Below are 12,753 nucleotides of genomic sequence, written 5' to 3'. Positions count from 1 at the left end.
GATGACTAGACTTGTCACAGGGAGGCTTCCATAGGGTGGAGAGGATAATGATTACTGGATAGGCACTAAGTAGATAGACTAGGCAGAATATGCTCAATAATAGGTTGAAGGAAGGAAGGACTTTAAGAGAGACTAGAAAAATTTAGAGAATTCCAGGCAAAACAAACTCTGCTGGATGGTGATAGAGAAATGGAGAAAAAGGGATGGGTCAGAGGTAAGATTTTCTTTAAAGAATTGACAGCATAGGGAAAGCCAGAGAGAGGAAAGGAGGAAGAATTGAAATTCTTTTCAGAATTTTTAACTTGTGTAATCAATAATGAATTAAAATTTTGATTTAAGTGGAGAAGAATGAGAATCCTAAGATTTTGTTGAACTTTTCAGGTATTACAGTCTTTCAAGCATATGAAAGTACAAGCTTTGAATACAAACTAGCTATGAAGGACTGTCTTTGTATTATTAAACTAATACGTGTAGTTGATATTTACAGAATGAGTCTTAGGAGTAGGACAGGTGCTCTAGAGAACAGGCAAGGAAGAAAAAAGAACTTCAACTTTGGATTTTTCTCCCACCGGAACACAGCATATTACCTGGGACACCTAGGAAGCAGGATGTTTCTGGAAAGGAGGTTAGGACTGAGGAAAGAATTAGGCCTAAAGGCTGTGACTGTGCTAAGCAGATGCAGTCTATAGATGATATACATGGCCTTTTTCAAATCATTTGACTTTTTTTTGTTGTTTTAAAATTTTCTCTGAAGCTGGTAGTTTGTATTGTACCATTTAGTGATGGATTATGTTTTGTCTTAATGCTGTATCTGAATACCCTGGGGATTATAACTTACTGAAAGTAGAAGTCATATATACTTTAATTTTCCTTATAGTGTTGGTGATTTTTGTCTAAAACATGAATTTTTCTCCTATTTAAAAGGGGGGCGTGGGGAGGTGAAACAACTCCATTCACAGGCTTAGTGACTTGTACTTTTGTGTTTTCTTAGCTCTTCAGGAAGCTGCAGCAAGGTTTGAGGAGTTAAAGGCCCAAAAAGAACTAAGACAGCTGCAGGAAGACCGAAAGAACGATAAGAAACCACCGCCTTATAAACATATAAAGGTGAGAAAAGACTTCAGGAGACCCCATCTGAGAGAGAGAGACCCTTATAGATTGCCCTCTTCCTACTCTATTCATGACAAGAATTGGAAGCACAAGCCTATATAGTAGCTTTTAGGTACAGATAAGAGCTTGAAAGAAGATAACAAAAACGTACCAAAGCACATTCCTAGCAATTGTGTGAACTTTATAAATCCAGTTGTATGTTGATACAATCTCTGTTTCCTTGGAAAGTCTTCTCATATAGTAGATTGGATTAGATTCTGTTCACAGTTAACATCTTGCAGTTTGAAAGGGATCAAAGAGCTGTGATAAAAAATCATAAATGGTCCTGATGCCGAAACCGGTTTGGCTCAGTGGATAGAGCGTCGGCCTGCGGACTGAAGGGTCTCGGGTTCGATTCCGGTCGGGGGCATGTATCTGGGTTGCGGGCGCATCCCCAGTGGGGGGTGTGCGGGAGGCAGCTGGTCGATGTTTCTCTCTCATCGATGTTTCTGACTATCTCTCTCCCTTCCTCTCTGTAAAAAATCAATAAAATATATTAAAAAATAAATCATAAATGGTCCTGAGATAGTGTGGATAATACACATGGGTAAGTCTTTTTGGTAATATTAAAGATTTAGGTGACCAGGATGACTAGGATGCCCAAAGTCAGGAGAACTTGTGTTAGGAATATCTAACCCTCAGTGTACCTGGCAAAAGCATCATCACCATTTATTATCTGGGTCCAGTGAACCCTTTGTATTTTTTATAATTTAAAGTCATTTTCATGAATATTTTACAGGAGTAAAGATACAGGAATAGTAAATAATAAATTTATTAGACATTTTAGTAAGTATGTTAAAACCTTTTTAAAAGCCTTTTAATCAAGTTAGTTTTGGTGCTCAAATATCAGAAAACATGAGAGAAATACTATTAACAAAACAAGATTGCCCAGGTTCTTGTAAAATATTTATGATGATGTCATGTCTGGATACCATATTTCTTTTTTTGTCATTAAATGCATTGTTTTTGTACTCATTGGTTTTGAGTTTCTAAAGTCTTATAGTCTGAGATTTCACTTAAAAATCAATTTCACCACCATCTTTAGAGTCTAGTGTATTGAAGTAGGGCTCAAATATTCTTTGGGAACTACTTAAACTAAAGAACTATTTGTTGATTATCTGAAATTCAGATATAATTAGATGACCTGGGTTTTTATTTGCTAAATCTAGCAACTATAAACAGACTAGAAAGATGTTATATCTAGTCTTTTATACTCTCTGGAAAGTGATAGTAGTTGCAAAATAGAATGAGTTTTATTCCTTTTTATTTAAAAATATTTTTTAGAGAGATAGATAGAAACATTGAATAGAGAGAACATCAGTTGGCTGCCTGCCTCCTGCACACTTCTCACCAGAGATTGGAGATCAAGCCTGCAACCCAGGCATGTGCCCTGACTGGGAATTGAACAGGTGACTTCTTGATACATGGGTTGATGCTCAACCACTGAGCCACACCAGCTGGGCTATTCCTTTTTAATAAGTAAATTTTCTTTTTGATCTTTGGTAAACCTCTAAGAAAGAATAAAAGTCATAAAATATCAACCTTTACAAAAAGATCTGCTGGGGAAAACAACCCTCAAAACCTAAAATTGGGTCCAAGTGGATTGGACCCTGGTGGTATATTGAGAGTTAAATGGAGTTACTGTGCATGAAGACATAACACTGATGTAGTTAGGCCTCAAAAAAAGGGAACGTAATCAAGTTCTCACAGTCATAGATGTAAATAACAGCAAGGTAGGCATTTCAGAGTAGCACATCAACCATATGGAGCCTGGCTGTTGAGGGAGCAGCTCCCTATGAGTGATCTAATCGCAGAATTTAGAGGTCGATGCATTAATTTTTTTTTAAACAAATGTATTTCCAGGAAAAGGATTTAAAATGGGGGTTGGCAAACTGTCCATGGAGCAAATCTGGCCTAGTATGGTTGGAAAAAAAGTAAAATATTTCCTGACACATGAAGATTATATGAAATTCAAATATTAGTATCCATAAATAAAGTTTTATTGGCACACAGTCATGCATGTTCATTTACATATTGTCTATTACTGTTTTTGTGCTATGTGGCAGAGTTGAGCTACATTCACTAGAGGTCTAGGGCCTGCAAATGCTAAAATATTTACTGTCTGGTCCTTTACAAAAAGGTGTGTTGACACCTCTTCTAGGATGAATGTTTACCTTCAATTACATATCTTTGTTCTTACTTTAAAATCATGTATGTGTGTTTTGTTTGATTTTGGTTGTTATTTGTTATTTTGTTTTGTTTTTTGCTTTATGTTAAGAAACTTACTTGGGCCCTAACCAGTTTGGCTCAGAGAGTCGGCGGACTCAAGGGTCCCACGTTCGATTCTGGTCAGGGGCATGTACCTTGGTTGCAGGCACATCCCCAGTGGGGAGTGTGCAGGAGGCAGCTGATCGATGTTTCTCTCTCATTGATGTTTCTAACTCTCTATCCCTCTCCCTTCCTCTCTGTAAAAAATCAATAAAATATATTTTTTAAAAAAGAAAAAAAACTTACTTGGCATTGGTCATAGGTTAGAGGTTAGACCAGATGGCAAGAAAGTATTATTGGCCTGCTGGTGTGGTTCAGTGGTTGAGTGTCCACTGATGAACCAGGAGGTCACAGTTTGATTCCCTATCAAGACACGTGCCTGGATTTCGGGCTCGATCCCCAGTAGGGGTCATGCAGGAGGTAGCCAATCAATGGTTCTCTCATCATTGATATTTCTATCTCTCCCTCTCCCTTCCTCTCTGAAATCAATAAAATATATTTCTAAAAAGAAAAATTATCTAAACTAGTGGTCTCCAACCTTTCGGACCTCACGGACCACTGGTTGGCAAGCACTGTAGAGTAGGGTGAAACTTTTTTTAAAATATATTTTTATTGATTTCAGAGAGGAAAGGAGGGGGAAAGAGAGATGGAAACGTTAGTGATGAGAAAGAATCATTGATTGGCTGACTCCTGCACACCCCCTACTGGGTATTGAGCCCGCAACCCTGGCATGTGCCCTTGACCGGAATGGAACCTGGGACCCTTCAGGCGGCAGGCTGACGCTCTAACCACTGAGATAAACCAGCTAGGGCAGGGTGAAATTTTTTTTGAGGGAGTTGTCTCAGGTAAAGATTCCTTGATTCAGGTGAATGTTCAAAGGCCCTATGTAGGACCTGGAGTCTCAGGTGATTAAGCTCAGCCCTTCTCTTCTATTCCTATATAGAGCTTGATTTACTAGGTTTGTGGTTCCCGTTTGCATATGTTAAGAGTTTTAATGAGGTTTACAGTTTTTACCAGTATTTTGAAGAATCTGGCAGTGAGATGTTTGTCCTTTTAAATTGTTACAGAGAACTGGATTGAGGACAATATATTTGTACAGATTGTAGACTTTATAATATTGTTAAAGAATAGAAGGCTCACAATATAGTGTTAGAAATGAAACCATTTGAGAATTTAGAGGATGGAAATAATTGATAATTATAGTAATTTCAGATTGATTAGAATTGGTAATCTAATACCTACCATGTGTAAAGGCTGCTAGGCTCTGTACTCGAACCTATACATATATATTTTTTCTTTTTATTTATTGATTTTAAAGGGAGAAGAAGGGAGGAAGAGAGAGAGAAACATCAATTTGTTGTTCCACCCATTCATACTTTTATTGGTTGATGCTTGTATATGCCCTGCCTGGGGATCAAACCTGCAACCTTAGTGTATCAGAATGACACTCTAGCCAACTGAACCTTCCAGCCAGGTTGCATGTATTTATTCTCACAAGTCTGGCAAAGTATGTCTTGCAAGTAAAATAATTTATCAAAATCATTCAATTCCTAAATAGTCAAGTTTTATGTATGGAATGGGTTTCTCAAATTTGACTGTTCCCCAGTTAAGTAATACTAACTAGGGGAGACTCATAGTGTACAAATCCATCCTTATTATGAAATGACTATTTTTTTCTAAACATTGTTGCTAGTATTTGTAAAAACTAGTGGCTTCAGTGTCACAGCAACTATTTGACCCTTATGTTTTATCACACTGGATTTTCACTGGATTTTTCATTACTAGCACCACTACTGAATAAAATGCATGGGTGACATTATTGTCTATTAAAGAGATTTCAAATTATGATAGTAAAATATTCACATATAGGAATTGCAATTTACATATAGGAACATTCACATATAGGAACCTCAATATTACCCAGATACTTTCATGCCACTTAAGAGTAGCAGTTTATTATATAGCAGCTAAAGTGGCACCACCACGTGGCAATAGCAAAAACTAGTTACAATTTACTTGGCCTGTCAGCTTTGAAATTATGATTCTATTAAAACGACAGCCCGGCTGGTGTAGCTTAGCGGTTGAGCATCAGTTGACCAAGGAATCAAGAGGCCACCAGTTAGATTCCTGATCAGGGCACATGCCTGGGTTGCGAGCTCGATCTCCTTTGGGGGGCGTGCAGGAGGCAGCCAATCAATGATGTTTCTTTTATCAATGTTTCTATCTCTCTCTCCCTCTCCCTTCCTCTCTCTCTAAATTCCTGCACGCCCCCTACTGGGGACTGAGCCTAACCCAGGCATGTGCCTTTGACTGGGATTAAAACTGGAACCCTTCAGTCCATAGGCGGACGCTCTATCCACTGAACCAAACCAGCTAGGGCTAAAAACATTTTTTTTTAAATGACTTAAAAATTTTGTGGAGTTTATATTTTGTATGTTACATAAGGCTATTTTCCATCAAACTGCCTAAATCTTTATTTCCTCCAAATTTTTTATTGTGGTAAAATACAGGTAACAAAATTTACTATCTTAACCATATTTAAGAGTTCAACAAATGCATTCATATTATTTGTACTTATTGCCAGCATTCATCTCTAGAACATTTTTTATCTTGTAAAAATGAAACTCTACCCATTAAACAATAACTCTCATTCTCTCCTCTTGGCCCTTAGCAGCTACTTCTTTTTGTCTCTAATTTTGATTCTCAAAGTACATTATTTAAGTGGAATCATACAGTATTTGTCTTTTTCTGACTGGCTTGCTTCATGTAACATAATATCTTCCAGGTTCATCCATGTTACAGCATGTTCCAGAATTTTCTTTCTTTTTAGGCTGAATAATATTCCATTATTTGTACCACATTTTGCTTATCTATTCATCTGTCAATGGACATTTGGTTTGCTTCCACATTTTAGCTGTGAATAATGCTGCTAAATCTTGATGCTTCAAAATCATATGAAATGTGACATGCAGCTTTAAGGAAAAGAAATCTCCCTTTTATAGGTCCCGAATTGTCTTGTGTGATGTACTATGTATAGTATGTGTTTCTTTGACAGGTGAACCGTCCTATTGGCCGGGTACAGATCTTCACTGCAGACTTGTCTGAAATTCCCCGTTGCAACTGTAAAGCTACTGATGATAACCCCTGTGGGATAGACTCTGAGTGCATCAATCGCATGCTGCTTTATGAGTGCCACCCCACAGTATGTCCTGCCGGCGGACGCTGCCAAAACCAGTGCTTTACTAAGCGCCAGTACCCAGAGGTGGAGATTTTTCGCACATTACAGAGGGGCTGGGGTCTTCGAACAAAAACCGATATTAAAAAGGTGAAGAAAACTTCTTAATTTCCCATTTTTTTTCTCATTAATTGCTTAATATGATTAATTCTTCTTGATGACTATGAGAAAATTGATCATAGAGGAAAATAACATAGTGTAGGGATAAACCTTGTTATTATTCGTGCAAAACATATCCTTCTAGAGCAGCCGTGGGCAAACTACGGCCCGCGGGCCGGATCCGGCCCGTTTGAAATGAATTTTGTCAGTAACATACAAAGGACCTTCAGTTGACCCTCTGATGGTCTAGCCCAGCTGTGGGCAAACTACAGCCCGCGGGCCGGATCCGGCCCATAAAACTATTGAAAAAAAAGATCGTACCCTTTTATGTAATGATGTTTACTTTGAATTTATATTAGTTCACACAAACACTCCATCCATGCTTTTGTTCCGGTCCTCCGGTCCAGTTTAAGAACCCATTGTGGCCCTTGAGTCAAAAAGTTTGCCCACCCCTGTTCTAGAGTTTAGAGGCCTAAGAATAGGTGTTCTTTATCTGTAACGTCCTTAGTATTAATCATGTTCATTGTGTGTGAGGTTGAAAAAACAAGGGAAATTCAGAGATATTATGGCTTTATTTGCTTTTTCTCTTTCTGAAAATCTTATCACCTGTAAGTTAAGAGAGGATAGTGAGCACATCAGTTAGAGGTGTAGATCACTTACTAATAAAGTTAAGTGTATTTTTACTGAGGGAAAATAGGTTTGGGTTCATAGAACACAAAGGAAAAGATGATTGCACCTTTTCTAATGAAAATGAAGTAATATCTTCAAACTTGGAAGGACCAGCAAGTTTCTAATAAATAGACAATAAATTGTATAGCTTTTGTGTAGAATAAATGTTATTTGACATTTTAATAAAATAAATCTTACTCTGATTACACTTTCTAAAGAATTTGACTGAATTTGTCTCTAAGAAAGGAAATTAATCTCGGTTGACCTGTTTAGTCATTTGCTAAGACATTGTGCTGAGGATGCAGTGATCAACAAAGGAGACATGTTCCAGGCTTTCATAAAGTCTACATTCCAGAGGGGGAGAGACATTGCAGAAATCATCACCCAGGGTGGAAGCAGAAAGGTTTCTGGAGGCATGTGGCAAAAGTCCTGAAACTTGCTTGTCTTTGAAAATATTTTAAGTTGAGACTTGGAAAGTAAGTACTTATTGGTTTAGGTCAGCTGAGTGTTAAAGCATTGTGTATAGAGAAGACAGCATGAGTGAGAGCCAGTGTGACTGTAGTGATTAAGTCAGGGGAACAGTGGTGTGAAATGGGGAAGGGCAGCAGGGCATGTTCTAAGAAAAAGGAACCTGCCTATATTAGGGAAACTGACTTAACTAAAGTATTTGGGCAGGTAAAGGAGGATCAAGTATCTATTTCTTTTAATATCAGATAGTTGAAGCATCATATTTGTTAGTTTCTTGAATAAATCTTTGTTAAGTGACTAGTTACATACACATGAATTGCTTTGGAGAATTTGTGGAGAATAATGAATATTATTTTCATTATTTTTTTTAAAATAAGGTGTACTTGACCCTGGCCCGTGCGTTCAGTAGTTAGAGCTTTGGTCCACACACCAAAGGGTCTTTCTCCCTCCCTCCCTCCCTCCCTCCCTCCCTCTCTCTCCCTCTCTCTCCCCCTCTCTCCCTCTTTCTCCCCTCTGTCTTTCCCTCTCTCTTCCACTCTCCCTAAAAAATCAATGGAAAATATCCTCAGGTGAGGATCAATAAAAAAAATAAAATAAAAGTAAAGTGTATTTGTAAATACAGTTATGTTTTTTGCCATTAAGTCAAGAGCTCTTTCTTGTTCTAGGGTGAATTTGTGAATGAGTATGTGGGTGAGCTAATAGATGAAGAAGAATGCAGAGCTCAAATCCGTTATGCCCAAGAACACGATATCACTAATTTCTATATGCTCACCCTTGACAAAGTAAGTAATGGATTGTGAAATTAGTGTTGTCTTAGCCATAGTGTTTGTAGGCATGTCATATACTACCTAAAATAGTGTCTTCCCCATGGTCAGGGTTGATGAGGGTTCTAAAGTAGGTAAGCTTACTCATTTTTGGCTATATACATCCGTGGCCAAACGCAATACTGCTTTTACCCATTATTTTAGCTATGCAGTATAAGTTAGGGACTATATCTGTTAGTATTTTTCCTGTAGAGTTAAAACTTGAAGCCAGAAAGGTTAAATAATAATTCTTTTATTTTACAGATTGAGAAACTGATTTGTTGCTATTTAATTAGAGCATTGAGGCCATATAAATTGACATTGGAATTCAGCTTATGAACACAAGTCAGCTTTTCAATTATAGGAATTTTCTGATGAGTTTCATTTCATCGGTGCCTAGAATTATATTTGGAACTGTTCCTAATGCTAGCATTATAATGTATTTATTTTATGTGTATTTGAGCTTCCTCTTTGTACCTGAATATTAGGTTCTACTAGTCCCCTTCCCCCCCAACCCCTGTCTTCCACATAGGATTCTTTCCTGGTGTGAAACTTCGTGAACATTTCATTTTTATCAAGTTGTATCCTTATGGTTTGTAAGATCCTCACCTCCAGGTGTTCTCATCTTTGTTTGAAATGGGTCTCAATATCAGTATTAGAGTCTCGTTAGGTGATTTCTGATGGACTACCTAATTTAGTGGATGGGGCAAGCTTCTTCTTTTAGGTCCTCAACTTCAGCATATTATCAGAATCACCTAACAGGCTTATTATAGCACAGATTGCTGGGCCTCACCTCATAGTTTCTACAAATTCCCAGATAGTTATGCTGATCCAACAAGTACACTTTAAGAATCACTCTTCTGAAGGCTGGAATGACTCTGGGTGAGCGTCAACCTGTGAACCAGGAGATCAGGGTTTGATTCCCAGTCAGGGCACATGCCTGGGTTGCAGGCTCCATCCCCAGTAGGGGGCATGCTGGAGGCAGTCGATCAGTGAGTCATCATTGATGTTTCTATCTCTCCTCCCTCTCCCTCTCTGAAATCAATAAAAATATATGTATTTTAAAAAAGAATCACTCTTCTGGGAGATTCAAACTATGCATAGGAACCTCTAGTATGTTAAAATTCTCAGAAAGTAATGAGCAGTATCCGTTGGAATTCTAGGATCGGATCATTGATGCTGGTCCCAAAGGAAACTATGCTCGGTTCATGAATCACTGCTGCCAGCCCAACTGTGAAACACAGAAGTGGTCTGTGAATGGAGACACCCGTGTTGGCCTTTTTGCCCTGAGTGACATTAAAGCAGGTAAGAATCACCTAAGAATTATGGAGCTTTGGACGGAATTTCAGGTTTTATCATCTTAAAATCCCATATGTCCTATGATCTAAAATGAGGTTTGTAAACTCCTGAGGATATATGTAAAAGATTTTCCAGGTGGTACTTGGCATGGATTTTTTTTGTTGGTGGGGGTGTGATAAAATATACATAACATAAAATTTACCATTTTTAAGTGGCATTAAATCCATTGACACTGTTGTACAATCATCACCACCATCCATCTTCATAACTCGACATTTTCTCCAAGTGAAATTCTGTACCCATTAAACATTAACTCTCCATTCTACCCTCACCTAGCAACCACCATTTCCACTTTCTGTCTCTGGATTTGACTGCTATATAAGAACCTCATATAAGGGGATTTGTTCTTTTTTTGTGACTGACTCATTTCATTTTACATAGTGTCTTCAAGCTTTGTGTATGAATGACTTTAAAAGCATAAGTTTCCAAACCTTTTATATGAAAACTAGAGGCTCAATGCACGAAATTCATGCAAGAGTAGGCCTTCCTTCCCCTGGCTGCTGGCACCAGCTTCCCTCTGGCACCTAGGACCCAGGCTTTCCTCCGGCCGCCAGCAGGCACCCGGGACCTGGGCTTCCCTTGCAGCCTCAGCTTCGTCCAGAAGGTCGTCCAGCTTAAGTAGCATATTACGCTTTTATTATTATAGATTGGTCTGCCTTAGAAAGCACCAGCAATCCATGGCTCCTTTCTTACCACCCCTTTCACAGTCGTCCCCGTACCACGCCCCCTTCCCCCCAAAAAAAACCAAAAACCAAATATCCTTTTCTCTATAATTTAAATACACTGCCTAGGAGTTGTTTTGGCTTTTCAGAATTTTAAAGGTTCTGACAATTTTCATATTTCAAAAACTCAGCCATTAGTTCTTTTCTCCTGTGTTGCACACTTAAAGTATTAACTGAGGAAGGTAACAAACTCAATTGTTGTCACTGTGCACTGTGCTCTGCTCTGTGATGCTGCTTCTTAAAATGATGACTTGTATAAAGTTTTTTGAATAGATGGCTTCAGAATAAATTGGATAAATTGCTACTTTGTAACTGGAATTATAAAGTGAATACAATAACAGCTACCATTTTTCAGATGCCAGATACTGTTCCAAGTATGTTACCTAATATAATCTTTGCAAAGGTGCTAGAAAGTATGTGGTATCATACCTATGTTACTTGGATTTTTGGGTTTCACTCCTCTCTCATTCTTTTCTTCATTTTTCTCTCTAACCACCCCAGGATGGGGGAGGGTGGGTGTGGTTCCTCTATATTAATTACTCAGATGTTACTCAGTTATATGACTTTAGTTCTTATATCTGACCTGACTGCTTTCTCTACCACATTTGTACTCAGAACTTTAGTCTCCATGGGGATGGTTTCCTCTGCCATATCTAGCTACAGATTTCCTCTTCTCTCTTCTCCTGTATCAGCTCAGGTAGCATGTGTGGCAATTCATAGATTTTTCTTGTCCTCACTTAACTTCCAGTCTGTATGGGTGTGACGGGAAAATGAGACAGAATGTGCTCAGTGCCATGCAGAGTGCCTGTAGGAACTGCAGCCTTGGCAAATGGAATTAGAATTTTTCAGCCTACTCTTCTCCTTACTCATCCAACTTCTTGAGCTCTTCACATACCTCTTATTTTCTGCCTCCCATGTGTGTGATATACTCCCTTCGCCATCCCCAATGAGTTCAGACCTCTCAAGGATTACTGTATGTTGGACTCTTCTAGAATGTTATAAACTTTGCTTTATGTGCACTGATACATTCTGATTTATCCACTGATGTGCTTATGTTTACACCATGGATGCTGAATGAGCAGATTATTTCAAGGATTTTGCTTATCTTATACTTATGTATAAGTGTTGAGTTGCATTATAAGCACATAAAATTTATGAAAATTGAGTTATATACTTTTAAATCGTTTAATAAGAATAGTGTGATAGAATTACCCATTATTTAGTCCAGTAAATTCACAGTGGGTGTGAGAGGGGAAACATGACTGTTGATACCTTGGTCAATCTCAGTCCCTGCAGGTTCCTTGAATTGTGAGGCTTTCACCAGGCTATGAGTGGTTTTAGTATTCAGACATTTTGTACCCCTAAATATAAGCTAACTGCTTAAAAAGCTAGCTGCAAATAAATATTTCTAATATTAAATGAAAAACTGTATTGATTAGATTCACTGGTAGATGAGTCAGTCTGCAATGTGAAATTTAAGATTTGAGAATTTTGACTGAATGACGGTCATCTAAGCCATTACCCCTGCCCAGAGACAACCTCTTGGTATCCTATCTAATAAAAGAGAAACATGGTAATTAGCTCTACCTCCGCTACCCTTCCCATTGGCTAATCAGCGAGATATGCAAATTAACTGCCAGCCAAGATGGCGGCCAGTAGCCAGGCAGCTTGAAGCGAACATGAGGCTTGCTTGCTTCAGTGACGGAGGACTCCAACATTCCCCACCTGCCGCTGCCGGACTCTGAGCTTGCAGTTTGAAACATTGTTACAAATATAGAAGCTAAACAAAACCCCAGAAACCTGCTTTCAGCCAGCCGGGATCTCAGAGCTGGAGTTGAAACAGTGTTTCGATTATAGAACCCAAACAAACCAGATACCTGCTTACAGCAACCGAGGCCTCAGAGCTGGAGCCAAGCCTCAAAGCTAAAGCTGGCCCAGAATAAAAAAAAAAAGGAGCAGTTGGGAGCTTCAGTCACCTGCCTGC

General features: G+C 38.6%; 1 protein-coding gene across 2 annotated transcripts in view; it reads left to right on the top strand.

The window, feature by feature from the left end:
• The window catches only part of LOC102760242 (histone-lysine N-methyltransferase, H3 lysine-36 and H4 lysine-20 specific-like), a 42,248-nt gene that overhangs the window by 18,056 nt on the left and 11,439 nt on the right, over positions 1 to 12,753 (top strand). For both annotated transcript variants that reach the window (XM_006762876.2, XM_015563357.1), the window contains 4 exons: positions 992 to 1,104; positions 6,470 to 6,739; positions 8,551 to 8,667; positions 9,852 to 9,993. In XM_006762876.2, the coding sequence (XP_006762939.1) occupies positions 992 to 1,104; positions 6,470 to 6,739; positions 8,551 to 8,667; positions 9,852 to 9,993 (642 nt within the window). The remainder of the gene's footprint in view (positions 1 to 991; positions 1,105 to 6,469; positions 6,740 to 8,550; positions 8,668 to 9,851; positions 9,994 to 12,753) is intronic.

The sequence above is a fragment of the Myotis davidii genome, unplaced genomic scaffold, assembly GCF_000327345.1.
Source record: "Myotis davidii unplaced genomic scaffold, ASM32734v1 scaffold438, whole genome shotgun sequence".
NCBI classification, from domain to species: domain Eukaryota; kingdom Metazoa; phylum Chordata; class Mammalia; order Chiroptera; family Vespertilionidae; genus Myotis; species Myotis davidii.
This window is presented reverse-complemented; position numbering and strand designations above follow the sequence as displayed.